At 38.4% G+C, this 22390-nt stretch overlaps 2 protein-coding genes across 5 annotated transcripts; one reads left to right on the top strand and one right to left on the bottom strand.

Moving 5' to 3' along the window:
• The first annotated feature begins 710 nt into the window (after positions 1-710).
• LOC144556168 (uncharacterized) lies at positions 711-2792 on the top strand. 3 transcript variants are annotated; one of them, XM_078304668.1, is made up of 4 exons: positions 711-825; positions 967-1135; positions 1311-1403; positions 2103-2792. In XM_078304668.1, exons 2-4 carry the CDS (start codon positions 1040-1042, stop codon positions 2367-2369), a joined length of 456 nt encoding a protein of 151 aa, XP_078160794.1. In that variant the 5' UTR covers positions 711-825; positions 967-1039; the 3' UTR covers positions 2370-2792. The 3 variants fall into 3 exon arrangements, with proteins under 3 accessions (XP_078160794.1, XP_078160797.1, XP_078160795.1); XM_078304671.1 differs by having other exon boundaries at positions 720-825; positions 1311-1352; XM_078304669.1 differs by having other exon boundaries at positions 746-1135.
• Positions 2793-3041: 249 nt separating this feature from the next.
• On the bottom strand, positions 3042-13507 carry HCF107 (high chlorophyll fluorescent 107). Of its 2 annotated transcripts, XM_078304666.1 has the most exons (8): positions 12682-13507; positions 8653-8796; positions 6307-6612; positions 5720-5779; positions 5176-5421; positions 4968-5078; positions 3782-3958; positions 3042-3507 (listed from the first exon to the last, which is right to left on the bottom strand). In XM_078304666.1, the coding sequence occupies exons 1-8, from the start codon at positions 13195-13197 to the stop codon at positions 3160-3162; spliced, it is 1908 nt and encodes a 635-aa protein (XP_078160792.1). In that variant the 5' UTR covers positions 13198-13507; the 3' UTR covers positions 3042-3159. The 2 variants fall into 2 exon arrangements, with proteins under 2 accessions (XP_078160792.1, XP_078160793.1); XM_078304667.1 differs by lacking the exon at positions 6307-6612 and having other exon boundaries at positions 12682-13370.
• Positions 13508-22390: the final 8883 nt, after the last annotated feature.

Raw genomic sequence — 22390 nt, forward strand, 5'->3', positions numbered from 1 at the left:
GTGCGAATCAAATATAATAATGACACATTCTCTTATAATGCTCAAGTGATAACTATATACAAATCAAAAATAATAATAACACATTTTATAAAATAATATTCTTTGATATTATATTTATATATATTTTTTTCTGGAATGATATATGGGACGAAGTTCGAACCAAATGACTCGGGTATCAGGGTTGCATTACAAATTCGTAGTTCGTGAATCGATTCGAGTTTGATTCAAAAAAGTTCGTAAAAAATCTGATTCAAAATTAATTCAAATCAAATTCAAACTGGAGTAAGTTCGATTCAGTTTGATTCGTTTGCAAATATAATAATGTTCGTGAATCGACTCGGGTATGCTTGTCCATGAAATTTAACAAAGTTGTTCGGAGGAAATTTTAAGCTGCCCAAGGCGAATTCACATCCTCTCTAATACCTGATAAGGGAATCTTTTACAATTATTAGATCTGGACCGTTTTTTTTAACTTGGCACGAATCTTAAAGCCTAAAAATACTGTGCATATGGTGACCTGAATCTCAAACTGGTTGAGATTTAATCTCATATCGTAAAGTGAGGATAATCCTCTACAATACCTGAGATACAGATTCGCCCAAGGCAGTCCCCGCGATGCCAAACCACCCGGGTCGAATCAAAATCTGCTCCTATATTCTTTGAGGATCCTCCTCTTCTAATTTTGTGTCTATCTCTTTCTTGGAAGAGAGAGAAAGAAGGAAGAGAGAGAAAGAACAAGGAGAAAGACAAAAGAAAGAGAAATAACCAGGGGAGAAACCAAACTTAGTTCAAAATAACAAGAAGAGAGAATCCGTATCAATCCAGGTACATGAGGTGCAAGCTGAAATCCGGTCTGTTCATTTCACTTGGCACGAATCTTAAAGCATCCCCTACAGTCACAGCAGAATTAAGTTTGATTTAAATATAATTAATCTGGACCTTTCGTTCCTTTAAATTGCACCTCAGGTACCTGGGCGGATACACACTCGCCCCTCTCTCTCTCCCACTTGCAAGTGTAAGTGTTTGATTAGGCGCAGCCATGAGCGGAAGCCATAAAAAGCTCACCTTTTCAGATTATTTGTCTTTCTTTCGAACCCGCAATGGCGACGAACTCACCTACGATCAGCTCGTACAGGTCTCTTTTCTCTCTCTTTTTCTCCTCTTTCTTCCAAGTTCTTTCAATCTCGTACGGGTACTGGAGGCGTATTATTTTGGTTACCATCTGCATCTCCTGATTCTCGTTCAAATGGAGAAAATATGAAATAAATTTCTTTCGTACATTTTTGCTGAGTTGCTCTTTCTATTATCAGGTTCTCTTCATTCATGGATTCCTCAAAACGAGAGCGCACAAGGTCGAATTTCTGAATCAAATAGTTCTTACTTCTTACAACAAACTTATATACGTATAGTCTCCTAAAAGCTTATACCTTTCAATTTGACCTATACCTTTCAATTTGACCTTTCCCGTTGGCCGTTATTTTCATTTTAAAATTAGTTCGCAATTTTAGATTACTTATTGTACGGGCACTATTTGGCATTTGAAGTTTTTATATTAATTGGCTACGGCTTCAGAACTCGCCGTGTAAGGAGAAGAAAGGGGAGGGGAGGGAAGGGAGGGAGCACCATAAAGTTCACCTTCTCTACACTCCTGTTCGGAAGTGACAAAAATTGCCTAGTTTATATGCATAGTTCTTATCAGTTGAGGCCTCCTTGATCAGATCCAGTCACCCTTACGCAGTTACGCTCCCTCCCCTCCCTTCCCTTCACACGGGGAGTTATGAAACACACCTTTTAGGTCTTGAGTTCATTCATTTTCACGTAGTTATGGTTAGCTTTGTAGGTTCTGAGCAGACCAACCTCTGTTTCTTTGAATATTATTTACAGTATGCATTTAATATTGTATTGATCTACTTCTTATCAAAACGCACTAAAGTCCTTGGCACAAGGCAAAGTATGCAAATACAAATTAACAGAACATAAAGTTGGTACAAAGGCTGAGATTCTGGGGTACTGATGTACTTCTTATTAGTTGAGGCAACTTCTCATATAGGAGTAGACAGTTTGCACCACTATTCTCTCATTACTTTTGCACCATGAAACAGCATGAGGTCACGGAAGTCCTGGGTTCATTTGACCTTATGGACCCAACCCGATCCATGACCCATAATGGAGGTAACTCATTGCTCGGCGGTGGGCATGTGGCAGCACCATCACTGAAGCAGATCAGGAGAGACATTGATGAGATTGGGTGGGAAGAGTGCCCCATTGGCTCCATCGAGACCGTTCAACCGGCACAACTAGCAGCAGAGGCATTCATTGTTTCCCCATCTAATTCAGCTCGACTCACTCAGGTCACAGCAGAGAAGTGAAGCTGAGGGAGAGAAGAGAGGGAAAAGAAGTAAAAAAATCATAGGTTAGTTTCTAATGAATTCTATGGGCATGCCTAACAGTCTGTCCATCCAACTGTTCACTCAACTGTGCCAGATGTAGATATGTTAGGAACTAAGTTGTTGACATGAATTTTGTTGCATGACTTGGTTGGTATTTAAGTAGGAAAGTGCTAATGCGAGTTTAAAATATTTGGGAGGAGATTTTGACAGTGCTTTATCAGTATACTGTTTTTAAAGTTGGAAGGTCAGATTTGTGCACTTCACAAGGTTTTCAAACAGAGCCTAGTGTTTGCCAATCAAATACTTAACGTCCACTGAGACAAATGTGATTTGCATATATTGTTTTCAATTTAACCTGTTTGATCGTTCATGCATTCTTCTATGAGTCCTGATTTTTTTTCCCTAAGAATTTCTGCCTATCGAACCTCAAGAAATCAGGAAAGGAAGTATAACAATTATTTTGCACCCGGTGTTATCTGAATTAGAATGATACGTGCAGAAAACTAATCTTGCTTCACACTTATCGATCCAATTGTTGATATGAAAAAAAGTCTTTCTCTAGTTGCACCACCTGTTTTGTTTTTATAGGAGTATGAGTATTACTTTTCAAGACTCCGGGGTTATCTAAGCAACGTTTCTTTGTACATAACATGGTAATTATAAATACATTTCATTTCCAGATATTGCTAAATTACAAGAGTAAATACACACCTCCCACATAACATCCTCCCTCCCTCAAGACAATAGACAAGACAAACATGAAAATATTCTAATTTATGGCAGCTTGGCGAGCTCTTTGTGACCGTCTATATATACTTCTCGTAGAAATGTTTGTCTTCGGATTTGTACCTTCAAACAGCTCGTCAAGCTTTGACGGATCAACAGAGAGCCTTCTTTTGAGAAAAGCATCAAGGTCAAAATCACTCTTCTCAATCTCTCTGGTCTCATTACTCTCTCCACCTGTCTCACTTTGGTCTTTGGATCGAGAGAGATCTTTCTTTGATTTTGAATCAGGTGGTTGTTCCCATTTAAACATTCGTTTGATGTTACCCATAGCTGGATCAAATATGTCGAGCAACCCCATCACCCATAATGGATCATCCACTACCTCAGTTCTCTGTTCAAGACGAAGCAACATTATTACAAGTATTTAACTGTGTGGCTTAAATGAATATGGTTATTTCATGTCTAATATTTTAAAAATCTAAAATGAGTAATTCCATCACCAGATTCTCTTTTAGACTATCAGTACTAGATATATGGCTCGACTATATTTCCTTCTGTTATATTTTAGAATTGTGTTTTACTCCTTTTACTAAAAAATGTTTTCCCAGCATTTAATCTGTATAAATTATACTGGATCAGAATAGGGAATGCATTCTCTAATTGACCTGTTGCAAGTAGAGATTTCGAATTTCTTCAGCTCGAATGGAGTTGCCTCTCCTTTCCTCTAGGGAAGCCCATGTCATCCACGTGATATAACTCTGTGAATTGATGTTTAGTGATGATCTGAACAGCCTTCTGGCAACTTCTAGGTTGCCTATTCTCTGTTCTAGTACTCCCCAAGCCTGAAAAGAAAAGAAAAAAAAAAAAAAGCATGATGCTTCGTAGTTGTAATTTTAGATATTAGTTCTGTTTTGGCCCTTCAATGTGGTTGATCAAGTAAGCCCTAGAAACTTTCTTTTGATTCAACTAGGTCCTTTGTATTGTGTATTTTTGTTCATCTAAACCATCTTTCAAGTTTCAACAATTAGCTGACTCAAAGCAAAGAACAAACTTTGTAATAACCATCAAAGTAGGGTCAATGAGCACACATGTAAGATTAATTCGATACAACTCATGATATGTTTATATCAAAATGCAGGCTTGAACCATATTAAGTTCTCCTACTTTGAGTTCAGACCATATCATATATTAGGGCTGTCTTTTTTATGCAAAAAAAGAGAGAGATTCTAAGAAATTATTGAGTAATGCAGCCAGAACAAAGGAGGCTTCTTTGAAATAGTAATGACTGGTTGTGATTCATTTCCCTTTTATTCTTGTTGCCATGTGAGTTTCTGAGCTTTTGTATGAGCTGGCTCACCTACTACTGGTCACTTCCATTAACTTTCGACTAACAGGGGGTCAATTGAACAAAAACTAAAACGTTCAGGGACAAAATGGAACAAAAGAATATAACAGTCTGTTTTAAGTAGACATCAAAACTTTCTTCATCTCAAACTGCATTAATATAATTTGTACAAACCAAATGAATTCTATATTTGCAAATAATTCACTAGATTTCTACATTTGCAAACAATTTACACCATATTTTTTTGTCTCCACCATTTAAAGCAAGGCAAGGTCAGGAAGCATTAATTGATGTACTCAAATCTTTTTATAGACTTGACCACACAGACTTCTTTCATGTAAATAAGAACCATATAAGTTTGTTCTTTCTTTTAAATTTGTTCAGGTAAAACAAGGAGTAGATTTAGGGGCACGATTGGCAAAGCTTGGGAGTATACCTATCAATCACTCTAAGCTAATGACAGAGTACTCATTTAAGTAATCCAAAATGCAGGAGAGAATCATTACCTGATAGCATCGAGCAGCACTATCATTGGTCGAATCAATTGACAAAACTCTCTGGTACAGTTCTCGTGCAGTGCTAATATTTCCTTCCTTCCATTCCATCCATCCCCAAGCCTACACAATAATTTCAATGACAAAATTACGGAATAATGAACAATTTTACACTGACAAGCACATAGATGGTGAAAAAGATAAGGAATGAAGTCCATACCATCCAAACAGGTTGGTGCCTCGGATCAATTTTCGATGCCCTTTGAAACAACAAACGAGCAGCATTAGCTGATGTATGTCTATATTCAATCAATGCAAGAGATTGGAGAAGCACAGGATCTCTAGGGTTTAATGCATAACCCACTTTCAAAAGTTTCCTTGCTTTCTCGATATTACCCTGATTGGCCTCAAATACAGCCCACACATGCCATGCAAACCTATTTTTTGGACTAGCCTGGATGGCTTCCTGAAAGAAGAAATAAATGACCATTTTGTAAAAGTAATATATATTAATTTAAATATTTAATGAGCAACCGGTTCAGTTTTTCCCTCAGGATACACCAAAAGCTTGACAACTAATATTAAAGGATATTTTTTTTATAATGTTAGCAGTTATTTTTCAAAGGAGAGATCTCTGGTTTGTTAAACTAAATGCGAGAGATAAAGAATTTAAAATTTGTAAATAAAGAAAACAACAAACTAAGTATATTAACAAAACCAAGAATGAAAACTAAGTTTTAAAACCTGATAAGAAAGTTTTTCACCTCAAAGAGTTCCCTTGCCTTTGAGTTATTATCATCTTCTATTTCCATCTGAGCCCAAGCCTGTGAGCAGCAAAATGACAGTTAGCTTGCTTGATCCAATAATATTCCAAGACCAACTAAGAAATTAAATTAGTCTACAGGTGGCAGATGACCCAGACCTGCTTGATCTGAATCCAACAACACAAAACCCGATCCGACCAACCCAGAACGATCCATAATCCATGTCAGTGTATGAAACTGGACAACCTAAAACCTAAACCAACCGGAATCAAAATGATCCGAAACTCAAAAATAACCCAAACCTGTGATGACCATAATCAGTTTGCCTACTACCTAAAACATTCTGAACCAAATTGATTAGAACCCGCTAATCCGTAACTCAAACCTGATTGACCTACGCATTTAAAGTTAACTACGACCCGACTACCTCATGACTCAGAAATCATTTGAAGCACACCGATCCAAACATGACCCAACTTGAACATGAGATGACCAAAAACTTGAAAATGACCCAACTTAACCTGAACTTGACACGACCAGCCAGTTACCACCCCTATAAATTACCAGGAAAAGATAGACAAGTTTACCAGCCAACTTGCACAGCTTTTGGGGTTGCAAGCAACTGCTCGTTGAAACAAATGCCGAGCATGCTCGTACCGCTTATTCTTAACCTTTAGCAATGCAAGTGTTTGGTATATGTACTCATTGCCACCACAAAACTGAAGCCCTCTCCGGAGAAGATATCTAGCCCTTTTAAGATTTCCTTCCTTCATTTCTAGGACTGCCCACCCATGCCAAGCTGGCGCGTGCTTTTTATCTGCCGCTATGGAAGCATCAAAATACTCTCTTGCCCTTTTGGTGTTACCAGCTTTGCTTTCTAGCACTGCCCAACACTAACAATTTCCAAGAAATGAAAAGGCACAGTAAACTAGTGTTCTTTTAGTTTGATTTCTAATTATATTTTTGTTTTCCCCTGATAAATGCATCAACTGAACATATTGCAACCTATATGCGATTTCGGGTAATTATTGTGTACCTTCATGGTGCATTCAAAATTATGGTACATCACAAGGACCATTGATTCTAGAAGGATATAAGAGTAATTTCATTTGAGGGAGCAATTTTTAGCAATTTAGTATCACTTATTTAAAGAAGTAGATGTCATTTCCTTTATTTAAGCCACTCCTGGATTTTCCAGATTATATTAAAGTATCTGAATATGTACATGAGTCCCAATCCAAGAAAAAGGAGGAGGGTTGTGATAGGCGTGGCGAGTCAACGTTAAATACAACCTTTTTATGGAAATGAAACCCTTGCAATCCGGTTGGGTTTCTTTTCTAGCATACTCCAACTTGTTTGGGACTAAAAGGCTTTGTTGTTGTTGTTGTATCCGAATATGTACATGACCTATAGCAAACTGTGTATAACAATATGAAATAAAATAGTAAAAAAAATGTATTTATTTCTCCAGCCCAGTAAAACCAACAAAAAAGAGAGAAAGCAGAGAACCTTCTTCATCTCTCGCCTTGCTTTCCTCTCTTTGTGCTGCTAGCAAGTCTGTACGTTTCTCCAGCCAGCATTTTCTCTCTCTCTCTTCTTGATGTGTTTCGACTCTAAATCTCCCTCCAATTCAATCATGAACTTCGATGGTAAGGTATGATATATTCTCATTCTTTGGTCCAATCAATAAAAAGGTGTGATAGTATTTACAAGTCGGTACTCAGTACTACTTTTGATTGAGGACAGTCAACTTTCTTGACAATTTCGTGTTCATCTTATTTTGTTTCTTCTCTTTCTATTTTTTTCAGAGAAAGTGTTGCAGTAGACCATCCAGTACCAGTACCATAGTCCCACATAAAACACCCATAAACCCAGCAATTTTTATCCAGTTTAAAGAAAATTCTTATCCAGTTTAAAGAAAGGCTGCAATTTTTTGTTTCTTAAAAAATTCAGAGGACTGTTTATGAATGAAGGTCAGCTTTACATGTATTATACACAATGCTTTTTTTAATGTACAGTTCTCTTTCATTTTTCTGTTCTCACGTTTAGATACAATGACAGAGTCCACAAATTGAGAATTTAAAAATTATCACCTAAAAGAAGGGGGCTAGCTTTGTAAACAAATCAATAAGGAAGCAGCTTCTCTGCCATAGAAAATCTCATGCACTATAATTGCTTCAATTAGATAAGAAAAAAAGTCACGGCATGACTAGGTCTGACATCACGGCACACGTGCCTGTCACATGACGTGATTGGCGTGCCTCGTGGTGACATGACCACTCTCGGCTGAAAATGGAGCAGCATGTCACATCACACGGAGCAGCTTGACATGTCATGACAAGCATGTGGTCACGCGTCACTGATAGAACACATGATTATCCGTTAGATCTTGATCAGACGGTTAATTTTGAATTTGAAAAAAGTGGTGTGGGGACAGAGTGGTTCTGGCACTGTTTGTATTGTGCACAGACCCACATACAGTGACAGTAAGCATGCAGTATGTGCATAGACGTATGGTCACGGCTGACTACACACGACTACACGTCACATGTGGGTCATCTTTGGTCATGGCATGTGTGGTCACAGCATGATACGTGATGTGACTGCTCTCCAAAGTCACCTCATGTCACATAACCAGGTTATAGTGCGTTAGTCATGCCACGTTTTTACATCACTAGCTTCAACCCCTCGTCTCCAGCTTTAATTGCACAAAAAGTTTCTAGTTCTCAATTTTTAATATGCACAAATACCCTTATTAAATGATCTTATAAGATAAAATACAAACTTGTTATATAACTCATTAAGCTATTTGAGCCATAGTTGTACTTGTATGCTAGAATTGGATGTACCATAATTTTTGGACATACACTAAAAAATACTCTTCAGAAATTTATAGCACAACAAATGAAGAAGTAAGAAAAATAGATTAAAACCTGCCAAATGTAGGTATTTTCTCCTTGGGTTGCTTGGCAGCCTCTCTCATAGACTGTTCTAGCTTCAGCATATTTCAACTGCTTAACAAATACTTTTCCAAGGGCAACATAAATTCTTCCATCTTCTGGCCACAATGGCATGCACTGCAATAATTGATATCATATCACTTATTGAAGTAGGGTTTTGCTAAGGTGTTCTCTTTTTAACAAATTCAGAAACTTATTTGCATTAATTGTTATATATATAATTGTATGTGTTAAGGGGTAAATGAGTAATTAATTCTTTTGAATTTGGCAAGAATACAAGAACTTATATTATATTGGAGTTAAAGACTGGCTGCCATGATGTTTTTTCTTTCTAAATTTAAACGGCACGTGGCGTGGGACCTATTATCGATTGGTAAGAAGAGAAAATTGGACTTGCATTACACATAATTATGTTGAGGTTCCTTTTAAAATTTTGAAATAAAGCCTCAAACACAGTAATACTAATACAAAACAGAAAAAAAAGAAGATAAACATTGGCTTTATTATGTTTCATTTTGATTTTTTTTTTCTAAATAAATTATCATTTGCCTTCTGCTACTTCATATCTTTGCGTCTTCCCCTTTTATTTTAAGCTTTTACTAGCAACATATATGTGCTTCGGTTAATTTTTATTTTGCCTCAATTGATCATGCTTTAATTATAAGGAAAAAAAGATCATCACTAATAAAAAAAAGTAGAAATTATTGGCCAGACTTTCAATGACGTTTAATTGCAATAAAAACAAAACAAGACTAATTAAATTATCAACAACTGCTATACAGTTTCTATTGGCAGCTTGTTTCATTAATGCATGAGCATGACACAATTGTATTGGATTTTAACATAACAAATTTATAACTTCTTAGTTTTTGTATTTCTTTAATTACAAAAAACGATTATTTGTTTTCAATATGAAACCAATTTGTAGCAACATACAAACATATTAACTAGTAAAGTATTTGTTCCTTGTCTCAAAAAAAAGTAAAGTATTTGTTCCAACTTAAATTTAAATTTTGGATTCATTTAATTATCAGAACTAAAAGATCAAACATCAAGTATAAGCTGACAACTTCAGCTAATCTGACTAAAGACAACACAAGCAATGTAACTCATGTTTCCTATCTGTCGGTGTTCATCATGCAATCCAAAAAAAAAAAAAATACTTTTAATTCCTTCCATCAGATTTCACAGAAATAACAAGTTTTTGTAAAGATCAAGAGAAATAGGTTTAGGAAATATATGAAGAAAATAAACAAACAAACTTCGAGTTATATAGTACAATTCACGAACTGAAAACAATTTTTCCATAATATTTTCTAAAAGAAGATATAATAAAGCAACAATATTCTGTATCTTAAAAACAACAAAAAAAGTTCAATTCCAAAAAGCATATATTAATTTCTAATTTTAAAATTGGAATTTAAAAAAAAAAAATGATTCACATATATTTTTTAAATGATGTTACATTAAATACTCAAATTTATAGGGATTAAATGAAAAAAAGCACCAAAAATTATCAAGTAGCACAAAAACTATATTCAAATATAGTTAGCAGTGGACTCTTTTACTAGTAGCGATTAGAGATATATTATGGAATAAAATTAACCCAATCAGATGTTCATAGTAGAAGCTACGCGGGTCCAATATCTAATAAACTTAAATAAATAAAATATATCAATTTTGAAGAGTTTGAATATTGTTTTTGCAAAATACGCTTGAAAATAACACTATTTTTCGTCAGTTAAGAGGAGCCTTTGACATGCGCTGCATGAAGGAAGATGCATTCAAAAAAAAAAAAAATGAAGGTAGATGCACTTTTTTATATTGTTTTACTCTAATAAATTAATTGAATGCACTTGTTATACTTTTTTACATATCATTATCTATTTTTATACTATTGTTGTTCATATGAAGTTCCAGTCTGAAGATAATCCACATCTCGAAAGGCTCTTAATACTACACTAGTTATTGTCCAAAGGATATATTTATTGGTTGATTAAACGTGGCAAAATTATTGATTTTATTGGTGATGCATACAATGAATTATGCCTTGCAAATATATGTGACAAGTATGTATGTAAGGTTTTTTATTTTTGAATTAAAGCCTGTAGGCATTACCGAGATATTTTTAATTACCATCCTAATAATTCAAAACTAATACATTACCATCATTTATTTCAAAATTCAAAAAACACCACCCACGCGAATTCGTATCCTCTGCATTAACTCAAAAGGGAATCTTTTGAGTTAATGTATCTCGACCATTCGATTTGTTTCAAAATTCGTACACACTAGATCCGCACTAATATTGAAGGGCCCCCCTATGTTATAAGCAAAGCCAAATTTGCTCCATTTAAAATTAAACGGTTGAGATTTATTAACTCAAAAGATTCTCTTTTGAGTTAATGAAGAGGATACGCATTCCACCCACGCAAGCCCAGCTAGTGCACCAAATGACTTGCGCACCAACTTTTTTATTTTTTTTAAGTTCTATTCTGTGTGTTTGAAATTTTTGTAATAAGTTTTTTTTGTTATTCTATTCTGTTTTGTTTTGTGATGTTTAGAACTATATGTTCGCATCAAATTAGATGGACAAATTGTAGAAAATAAAATGCACATGTTTAACAAATAAAGGTTTATACTAAGTTCGAATTAAAAGTTACTACAACAAATTAGTAACATTTTGTACTAAGTTGGTGCGCAAATTACTACAAATCATACACACAATCTAATCAACGTTTTATACTACAAATTATACGCATAAGAAAACATAACTTAAAAAAAAAAATTGGACCAGTCCAATTCGGTGCGCCAACCCAACTTGTGTGGGTGGTAAAAACTCAATTTTGGTGCATACAATTGTAATGTATTAATTTTGAATTAATAAGGTGGTAATTAAAAAAATTTCGGTAGGCATTATGTATGTAGGGTTATTTCACGGGTATGTGAATAATAATATCTTTTTAAAAATATTTAGAGAGTATTATCTATTTATTCATCTTAATTGGGAATTCAATCACTGCATATCGTCATCAAATTAAATTTGCTGATTTTGAAACATAAAACTAAGGTCCTTTCAGAATATATATTTTCCTTCTTTTTATGCAATTTGTTTCAGAATATATTTTGTAAAAGAAATTTAGACAGACCGTTGATCCTGCAAAAATGTGATATTTGTTAAATTTTAATAATGTGCTTGTAGACTTCCGGTCAACAATAAATAGACTAATCTCTACTTGACAAAAAAAAGAAAAAAAAGTTGTGTTTTAAACTTTTAATTAACTCGAACATATATAGCAGTGTGATACTTAATTATAACATGTCTAAAAGAACAAAATAACTTTTAATTGTCATTTCATAGTGTAATGACAGAATAGAACAATAATTATTTATGCGTAATAACTAGTAACTACAAATTGTCTTTTTTTTTTTTTTGAAACATTAGTAACTACAAATTGTCATCAGCAATTTTTTTTTTCTTAAATACAACTGTTTTTACTATATTCAGAAAATTGCAAGTTCCAAATGTAATACACTTAGCTAGCCAGGTAAAGATATTAACAGAGCATTTTTTGCTTATGTTGTGCAAAATTAAAGTGATTGAAGTTTCATGTGACAAAGGATGACAAAGGAAGGATTGCGTGCAATCAAGAACCATTTTAAATTAATGTGATTGAATTTGACAATTTTGCCTTTGATCGAATTAACGGTCTAAATTTAAGTGCCACAAAATAACTGTTATGATAGTGCAAAATAAATACCATAACAAAATTTAATTGGAAACAAGACTCATTGAAGAATAGTAACATTTTCTACCATTAACAAAAATATTTGATTAAAAAAAGGGTTGTGAACAAGTAATTGCAGCAATGCACACCAAACCCAATTTTCAAAGTTTGAGAATTCTCAAACTGAAGCAACTTCGTTCTTTTGATTGAATTGCTGTAGAACAATCATAACTAGCTTGCAAGTAGTAACTAAAAAAATTGGTTAGAATTATACCTTGAAAAGGAGCTCCTCAGCCTTATCAAACTCAAAACGTCTCGTAAGTTCCTTTGCCCGATAGAGTGCAAGCTCCAAATTGATCAGTAATGGCCTCTCCGCTGGAGGTGCCAGTCTCTCTGGCTCAAATATCGGTAGCTTCTTAGCAATTTCAGAAATTTTCTCGTCAATCTTTGACGAATAGGATGAATTCACGTCATCTCCCCTCGGCGAATCTGTCAGTGACCGTATCGCCTCCTCTTCCGCTGTCAGATCCACCATTGGTCGTCGTGCGATGAGTACTGGTTCCTCAGTCTCGTTTTGTTCTGGTTTGAGGTCTTTGCCAATCTTGATTTCTTCATGGAGCGGGGTTGATGAACTGAGCTTGTGGGAAAAGCGAAGAGAGTTTGAACGGGGAAGAGAAAAGAGGCTGCTGCAGATTGAGGTACTAGAATTGAAAACTGGATTAGGATTTGAACTAGGATTTGGAGAGAGATGGGGTAAGAGATACGATTTAGAAATAGAGAAGACTTGCATCTCTTTTCTCTCTCTCACTTGCGCATGCGCACGCTCGTTAAAAATGGTGAGAGAGACGACGGATATGTCAAAAGAGAATATAAACGATAGGGAAACAGAAAGCAGGTTTTTATTGGTCGAATTACGAGCGTTAACTGGTTCAATAATGAATTGGTAGAACAAACTGATAGAGAACTAGGAGGATGAACAACTGGTAAAGTAAAAATCCAAAGCCAAAGCTAAAGGGGTGGCAGCTGAGCTGGAGGTGGACAACGCGCCACGTCGCGTTAATTTTGCCATCATGTTTCCTAAGACGGAATAGAAGAAGCTGACAAAATAATGGTAAAGAGTACAAATCACCGCATATGCATTGTTAAAGGAATATTGATAAAATAAAACTAATTTCTACTGTAAAAATTGTCTAGCCTAGTAGTTTGTACTCTTTACCATATTTTAAAGGTCATGAGTTATAATATTCTTCAATACAAAATAATTTTTGAGTTTTTTTCAAATCCACATATTCAAAATCAAATATGACTGCATGAGATTCTGTATGCAGAAGGCCACCGCATATGCATACATCCGCATTTAAAAACACTGGTAAGAAGATATATGCCCCTTGGAAATAAAGTCTTAAGCTCTAATTCAGGCAGTTCAGGATCTCACAACCATGGACCTGTTAGATGCAACAATATTCGCTGGATGCTTACCAGATCATTTGGAGAGCCTAAATATGCTAAGACTTGAGAGAGAGTCCATGCATTAAATTCGTTGTGGAGGGAGAAAGAAAGCAGTAGCTACAAAATTAGCCAAGTGCCAACCATGCAAAAACAGGAGGCCGGAGTACACAGTTCATATCCCCTCAAGCAAAATAAGTACACAGGGTTCACCTTTACCTTGGTTCTTGTGTAATTTACTCTTAGCTTGTAGGCCTACAAGCTCTGTATAGCAAAGATTAGTGGCCACCCTTTCAGCAACACTCAAAATGCTGGAGTAATGGAATTATATAAGAACAAAATTGACAGTTAAAGAATGAGCGTTTCAACATAAAGATGCACATTGACAAGTTCAAGTGTCTCATTTCTTCATAAAAAACTACAGTAACAACTGGTCAATGACCCAGTCACCAGTTCACCACCTAGCACTTGCTAGGTTATTACATGAGTCGAGGTTATTAAACTGATATCAAAATTGGCAATTCTGGCATGAACAACCAGGTAACGTATATCTATCCAAAGCAAAGTATAAAAAAATACAAATAAAAAGGAATACTATAATCCAACTAACATTTCAGAAAGAACAACAAATCAAATCTGAAGATAATATTATCATCATTCCCATCTCCTCTTCCTAATTGGTCTCAGATGCTTACCATCATTTGCAACTGGATCTGCCTCAACTTCTCTTAAGGCCTTCTTCTCGCTCTCTTGATCTCCTTTCTTCATAAAAGGCGACTCGTTAAATCTCTCCCCTCGTTTCTGCATCTTATCCATTGCCTCCATTTTTCTCTCAGAGAACCTCTTCCCTCTCTCTCCAATTTTGTCTGTCACAACTACCTTCTCAAAATCACCATTTCTATCAACTCTTGAGATAGTGTTTAGACCAGCTCGGTAGGGGAGATTGTTCGCACAGAATATATGCTACAAAGTTTCAGTATAGCAAGCTATACCTTTTAAACCTTTGTTACACTCTGTCAAATCAGATAGCAAGTGTACTATCTTATCGATGAGTATGCTCAGGTATCGATCCACAGGGACGGAAGAAAATGGCCGGACTTATCCTAAAATTACTTGAGATTCTAGAAGTGAGAGAAATTGGTTTGGTTTAATTCTAACAATTCTAATGATTTATGACAAGTTTAAAAAGCAATAAAAGAGAATTAAAGTTGTTTTCAATTAATAAAAGGGAGTTTCCAGGGTCAGATTTCATTTCTGTTCAGCCCCGAGGCATACGGCCCGTATGGCTTCCCATACGGCCCGTAGGGGACCCCGAGTTAATGCTGCAGCTACTGTTTTCTGTGTTGATACTAATATTTAGGGTTTCTATCGACCAGATCTAGATACCTAACCTCAACTTTCGCATTTTGGCCTAGTACCCGATTACCGGACTCAAATACTTCCCTCTTAGATGCGTTAAACCTCAACTTTCGCATTTTGGCCTAATTTATCTAAGTTACTTGTTGGTTTACTAAAAGTATCCAAGGACTTTCGCCTCAAGGAAAGTTTCACCTTTCGGGTACTCCTTGGTTTAACCCTACTTCATATACTTTATTCGGTTGGATTAAATGTCATAGACTTGGCTCCTAACACTTAGATGTGCGCATTCATCTAACGGGATGACTAATCAATTCAAGGAAGCACAAATAAAGCAATCAAAATACTACTCAACAAAGTAAAAACAAAGCATTCAACACAAAATCCAAGTAGCATGCAAACAAAACCAAACTAGAAACTACATCTTAGCCCTAGAAACAAAGTAAATTAGCTACTCATGTTCATAAGATAACACAAATAACAGAAAATAAAAGAGTTCATGACAAAACAGTGGAAAATCTGAAGATCCGTTGCAAACTCGTGTTTTTCACTTCTCTCCTCCTCTCCTCCTCTTGTCTTTTGCTCCAAGAAAAGTTGTCCAAGTTCCAGTGGTGAATCTCCCTTTTTTTGGTGAGGAAATATCTCATTTAATGCCCTGGATCGCGTGTGCAGAGGCTTCCTTTTCGGCCTCCTTGATTTCAGCTGATTTCAGATCCTGCTGGATTTTTCCGATTTAGCACCCTACGGCCCGTAGGGTACCCCATACGGCCCGTAGGGCTGTGTTTTGTCTCGGAGACTATGTGCCTCTGTTGTGGAATCTTCTGTGTGGTTGGGCAGATCCTGTACGGCCCGTAGGGTATGTCATACAAGCCGTATGAAAAATTGTCAGATCCAGTTTTTCGCCCTTTTTCCTGCAAAATACCAAACAAAACATAGCAGTACCACATTTCTTCGAAATATAAGTAAAAAGTTCACATTTATAGGCTTTAAAACACAGGTTTAAGACCAAATTAGGGCTGTAAATTAGACATAATATGGAGATATCAAATTCCCCCAAGCTTGAACTTTGCTTGTCCTCAAGCAAAAATTCTAACTTAGGTGTGATTCTGGTTGTTGGACTTACCTAAATGCAAGTTAATCTACTAAGAGGAAAATTTGCATGGTCTTGCGTTCGTTAGAAACCTATTAGAGTCATTTTGGATAGTGATTTGGTTTCCTTTGGTCCATTTTGATTCACCCCACAATTCAATCAATCAAAACCTCATATTCAAGAATGTATTGCTATTTGTAAGCACCAAGTAATCAAACGCATCAATAGTTCATTTTCTACCAAGTTTATGCCCTCATTTGTAGTGATTTGTTTTTCTTTGATACCCCCCCAAGCTTGGAACAAGCTTAGGTCAGAAAGTCGCGGACTACATGTGTTGACATGTGCAAAGATTTTTTATTTAATTTATTTTTATTTTTGGGAGACGAGCTCAAAGGCGTCCTTAATGGACTTATTGCCAGTACTCTTATTTTCTCCATCTTTTTTTTTATATATATATATATATTTTAATTTGTTTGCACATATCATGAATACACATATCCAATGGTATTCTCTCATACCAATGGATATCCCAACCTTTCTATTGTTTTCAAATCTCATTTCTCTATTTTTTTACAAGGCACAGTTCGGTTTCAGATGCTTTCTTGGTACAATTCAATTCTTAGCTCTACAAAGTCCCAAAACAAACTATCATATACAGTTCTTTCAACCAAATGTGTGGTTACTTCCAATTTCACAAATTCAACCATTTCTCAACCAAAATTTCCCAAATTGGTCCCTAATTCACGCAATTCACACAAATTAATCCTCGAAACATGCAAACACAAAAACAAAAAGAACAAAACTACATGCAACTAAACAAATCAACTAATCACCCCCCCAAGCTTAGTCTGAGCATTGTCCTCAATGCTTCAAGACATGCAAGCAAGTAAACTAAGATAAAAAGATAAAAGCTGGGGTAGTGAAAACAAACCTGATCAGTAGTCATAGGAGGGGTCGAAGCGCCAGTTGCGAAACTGGTCCTCAATGTCACCAAGGCGCTGAGCATAATCAAACATGTGGCCACTGATCTCATCCAAGCGCTCGCCGTGAATGTCTGTCTGCTGCTGGATAGCTGTGATGTGACAGCCCTGCTCCAGCTGAGTATCCCTGATGTCCCTCATGATGGAGTAGATATCCCTAAGAGTAGGGTCAGCCAGGTGTGGGGGTGCAGACTGTGATGGTGGTGGCTGGGTAGAAGAGCTGGGTGCATCAGAGGGCGGTGGTGGAGGAGCTGTGATCAACCAGGTGGATGGGTCATGTGGTGAGATGGAGGGGCCAAATGGTAACCTGCGTGAGGCACCATTCTCAAAGCGCCAATCATAGAAGTCCTGGAGACCCGCTGGGCCACGGGAGATAGAGATGAAGAGGCCCTGGCGGTAGTTTTCAGCGTCCATAACGGTGGGACCAGTGCATGGCTCTCTACCCGGTATTGCTCCCAATCCAAGCTTTCGCTTGATGAGTTCTACATAGGCCCCCATCTTGATCTTGCCACCGCTCTTCTTGTTGTCTCGCTGCTGGATCCAGTGCTGGACCATGAGAAGGGCCAGGTCCGGATACTCGGTGTCGATACGGAGCATATTGTCCATGAGCATGAGATCACATGTGTTGGCGCGGTTCAGAGTCTCGCCTCGCGAAAAGATGGTAGAAGCGAGGGCGCGCTGGATGACACAGAGAACGGGGTGAGGGATGAAGCGGGCACGGTATTCTGAACTGGCTGATCTAGGGCAGCCGGTGATCATGCCCCAGAAGGTATCCCTATCCCACCCCTCACGGAAACTGAGAGTGTCAGTAGTGGGCTCTCGGTTGAAACTGAACCACTCGCGAAGAGAAGGGAAATAGACTCGGTGAGTTCTATTGCACAGCCTGAATTTGATGAAGGGGACATCCTGATTGTCCCTCTTAAGCTTGAGAGAAGAGAGAAATTCCTTTGTGTCCATTGCGTAGGCTGGGAGGCGGAGGTTCCAAAAATCCATGCCAAATCCAATCCCAGCAGTGAGGAGGACGAAATCATCCTCCACTCCAAAACTGTGGAGTGTGTCCAGGTTGACCATTGCTGTGTTCTCAAACTTCTTCTTTTGGAGATTGATGAAGTTTTCGTACATCCGACGGGTTGGCATCTCAAAATACCGTTCCGCGAAGCGGTTGGATCGGTCGGTGTATTCCCCAGAGTATGTTTGATCAGAGCCAGAGTCATATGGCTCAGGGACTGGATGGGGTGGTGGTTGTGGTGTGCGGTCTTGGCGGCTCTTTCTGCGGTGTTCACTAGATATGGCTGTCAGGTATCTCTGGTACGGGCTGTAAGGGTGTGGGTACGGCCTGTAAGGTTGTGGTAGACTTGGTTGGTTTCGACAGAGAGGTTCTACAGGGCGTAGGGTTTTGGGTATGGGCCGTAGGGTCGGGTGATTTTTGCTGAGAGATAGGTTGCGGCTGGTTGAGGGATGGTGGTTGCCGAGAGATCGAAGGAGAAAGGCGAAAAGCAAAGAAAATTCGAAAAATGAGTAAAATAAAGAAGGAGAAAGGTAAGGGTGCTTACCTTGGAGAGGAAGGAAGAAAGGCGGCCGGCGGTGGGAGTGTATGGTGGAAAAATGGCGAGAGAGAGACGGCGGCGGTCGGATCGGCAGGGAGAACGGCGCGCTTCCTTCGTGCAGAGGTGGAGATCGTTCGGCTACTGGCGGAGGCGAGCGGAGGAGAAGGCGGCGACGGCTAGGGTTTGGGGGTACGACTTCTCGTACGGCCCGTAGGAGGAAGATGACAAGGTGGGGTTCAGTGGGTCAGGGGTTGTCGGGTGGCTGTCGGGGGGGGTATAAAAAGGTAGATGGGTGAGTTGAAGGGACGCGAAGAGAGAGAGTCGCGACTCTTGTGTGTTTGTGCCGAATGGATGCTCTACGGCCCGTAGGGCTACGGGTACGGGCCGTACCAATTCCCCAGATTTGGTTTTTCCTCCTATCTGATCTGATTTGAAAGACAACTAAAAATTGAAGAATCAGAATTAAACTAATATGAAACTAAACATGTAAAAACTGAAATTAAGATAAAAGAAATTACTAAACAAAACAAATTAAAAAGTGCTTGGGTTGCCTCCCAAGAAGCGCTTGTTTTAGGTCCTTAGCTAGACCACTTTGCAAATTAAGCTTCAATCGGAGCGGGGTCAGAAAGAAACTGAACACTCCGCTCATTCATCAGGTGGTCAGCAACATAATGCTTGAGGCGCTGACCATTCACCTTGAAGGTACCACTTTCCGTGCTCCAGATATCGACTGCTCCAAAAGGATACACTTTCTTCACTTGAAATGGGCCGGACCACCTTGACTTGAGTTTATCTGGAAAAATTCTCAATCTAGAATTAAACAAAAGTACAAGATCTCCCTCTTTGAATTGGCGAGGCGAAATGCGTTGGTCATGCAATCGCTTCGTCTTTTCCTTGTAAAACCTAGCATTCTCATACGCATGCAGCCTCATTTCCTCCAACTCATGCAAGTCGAGGACACGTTTTTCTCTAGCTGCAAGTAGGTCCATGTTGATTGCTCTTGTGGCCCAGAATGCCTTGTGCTCAATTTCAACAGGGAGGTGGCACGACTTTCCATACACCAGCTTGTAAGGGCTCATGCCAATCGGTGTCTTGAAGGCAGTGCGGTAGGCCCAAAGTGCATCATGCAGCTTGAAAGCCCAATCCTTCCTCGTCCTTGCCACTGTTTTCTCTAAAATCGACTTGATTTCCCTGTTAGAAATCTCAGCTTGGCCATTAGTTTGAGGGTGGTAAGAAGTAGATACCTTATGAGTCACCCCATGTCTGCTCAAGAGATTGTTGAATTGTCGATTGACGAAGTGCTTGCCTCCGTCACTGATGACAGCTCGAGGTACCCCGAAACGAGGGAAAATGATCTCATTGAAAAGCCTTTTCACAGAATTCGAGTCAGCCTTGCGGCATGCCATTGCCTCTACCCACTTTGACACATAGTCAACTGCCACCAAAATATACTCATTCCCTCGAGAGGAAGGGAATGGACCCATGAAATCAATGCCCCAAACATCAAAAATCTCTACCTCAAGGATAAAGTTGAGAGGCATTTCACTTCGTCTCGTCATGTTTCCGGTTCTTTGGCACCTGTCACAAGCTAGAACAAAAGATCTTGCATCTTTGAAAAGAGAAGGCCAAAAGAAACCAGATTGTAATACCTTGGCAGTAGTCTTGGAGTATGAAGAGTGTCATCCATAAGCGGATGAGTGGCAATGTGCAAGAATAGAACTTGTTTCCTCGTGTGGAACACAGCGTCGGTATATGCCATCAATTCCAATCTTGAAGAGGTAGGGCTCATCCCAAAAGTAGTACTTGGCATCAGACTTGAGTTTCTTCTTCTGCTAGTGGGACATTGTGCCAGGCAAATCTCCAGAGACCAGGTAATTCGCGATGTCGGCATACCAGGGAGCTTGCTGTTTGCTCTGGTTGGTCTGCGTACGGCCTGTATGGAAGTGCGTACGGGCCGTATGCTGAATCATACAGACCGTATGAACTTCTGTACGGCCTGTATGGATGTCCTCCAGGTCAGAACTGAATGCGAGGAGCTGTTCATCGGGGAATGAGTCATTGATCGGGAGTTCGATTGTGGTGTCCTCTTCCCAACGAAGCCGGGACAGATGATCCGCCACAGAGTTCTCGACTCCTTTCTTATCTCTTATCTCAAGATCAAACTCCTGCAAAAGAAGAATCCATCTTATTAGCCTTGGTTTTGCATCTTTTTTAGTCAAAAGGTACCTTAGTGCAGCATGATCGGTGTAGACCACTATCTTCGAGCCCACCAAATATGATCTGAATTTGTCAAGGGCGAAAACAATGGCGAGAAGCTCCTTCTCGGTTGTGGTGTAGTTCATTTGGGCCGGATCTAACACCTTGCTAGCATAATAGATAGCACAGGGCTTCTTGTCCTTCCGCTGCCCCAGAACTGCCCCAACTGCATAGTCACTTGCATCGCACATCAACTCAAACGGTAGTGACCAATCGGGTGGCTGTAAGATAGGTGCAGAAATAAGGGCTTCCTTTAAACTGCAAAAAGACTTGACACAATCATCAGTAAAAACAAAATCAGAATCTTTAATAAGTAGATTGGTCAATGGTTTCGCAATTTTCGAGAAATCCTTTATGAAACGGCGATAAAAACCTGCATGTCCGAGAAAACTTCGAACCCCCTTGACATTTGTTGGGATTTCGAGTTTCTCAATTACCTCAATTTTTGCTTTGTCAACCTCAATCCCCCTTGAGGTGACAACATGTCCCAAGACTACTCCTTCTTGGACCATGAAATGACATTTTTCCCAATTGAGGATTAAATTCACTTCTTCACATCTCTGCAAAATCTTACACAAATTAGCCAAACAAGAATCAAAACAAGTACCATATACAGAAAAATCATCCATAAAAATTTCAACTTCTTTTTCAATAAAATTAGAAAAAATAGCCATCATGGCTCTCTGAAAAGTCGCAGGTGCATTGCAAAGACCAAAGGGCATTCTACGGTATGCATAGGTACCGTATGGGCATGTGAATGTGGTCTTCTCTTGGTCCTGCGGATGAATGGGAATCTGAAAGAAACCTGAATAACCATCAAGATAACAGAAATATGAGTGATTAGCAAGCCTTTCTAGGAGTTGATCAACAAATGGCAAGGGAAAGTGATCCTTGCGTGTAGCCGCGTTGAGCTTCCGGTAGTCAATGCACATCCTCCAACCGGTTGCAACGCGTGTTTGGATCATCTCATCTTTTTCATTCTTCACCACTGTTGCTCCCCCTTTCTTGGGAACCACATGGACGAGGCTCACCCATTTGCTGTCAGAAATCGGGTAGATAATACCTGCTTCATAAAGTTTTAAAATTTCTTTCTTTACTACCTCTTTCAGATTTGGGTTGAGCCGTCTTTGGTGTTCAACTGAAGGCTTGTGTGTGCAAATGGTTGGATCGATCCCCTTCAAGTCCTTGATAGAATATCCAATCGCGCCTTTGTGGGTTCTCAACTTCTCCATGAGCTTGGCGGTTTGGTCAGGGGTCAATCCTGCATTTACAATAACAGGACATTTCTTTTCTGAATCAAGGAATTCG

The sequence above is a fragment of the Carex rostrata genome, chromosome 6 (assembly GCF_964058835.1).
Source record: "Carex rostrata chromosome 6, lpCarRost1.2, whole genome shotgun sequence".
In the NCBI taxonomy this organism is placed as follows: domain Eukaryota; kingdom Viridiplantae; phylum Streptophyta; class Magnoliopsida; order Poales; family Cyperaceae; genus Carex; species Carex rostrata.

Excerpts from the sequence above, each read along its gene's own strand:
- LOC144556168 (XM_078304668.1), top strand. The coding sequence starts at position 1,040 with ATGAGCGGAAGCCATAAAAAGCTCACCTTTTCAGATTATTTGTCTTTC. Across the intron at positions 1,136-1,310 it reads CCTACGATCAGCTCGTACAG|GTTCTCTTCATTCATGGATT; the intron begins GTCTCTTTTCTC and ends TTCTATTATCAG. Across the intron at positions 1,404-2,102 it reads CTTACAACAAACTTATATAC|CATGAGGTCACGGAAGTCCT; the intron begins GTATAGTCTCCT and ends ACCATGAAACAG.
- HCF107 (XM_078304666.1), bottom strand. The coding sequence starts at position 13,197 with ATGCAAGTCTTCTCTATTTCTAAATCGTATCTCTTACCCCATCTCTCT. Across the intron at positions 5,422-5,719 it reads AGGCAAGGGAACTCTTTGAG|GAAGCCATCCAGGCTAGTCC; the intron begins GTGAAAAACTTT and ends TTCTTCTTTCAG. Across the intron at positions 5,079-5,175 it reads GGCACCAACCTGTTTGGATG|GCTTGGGGATGGATGGAATG; the intron begins GTATGGACTTCA and ends ATTATTGTGTAG.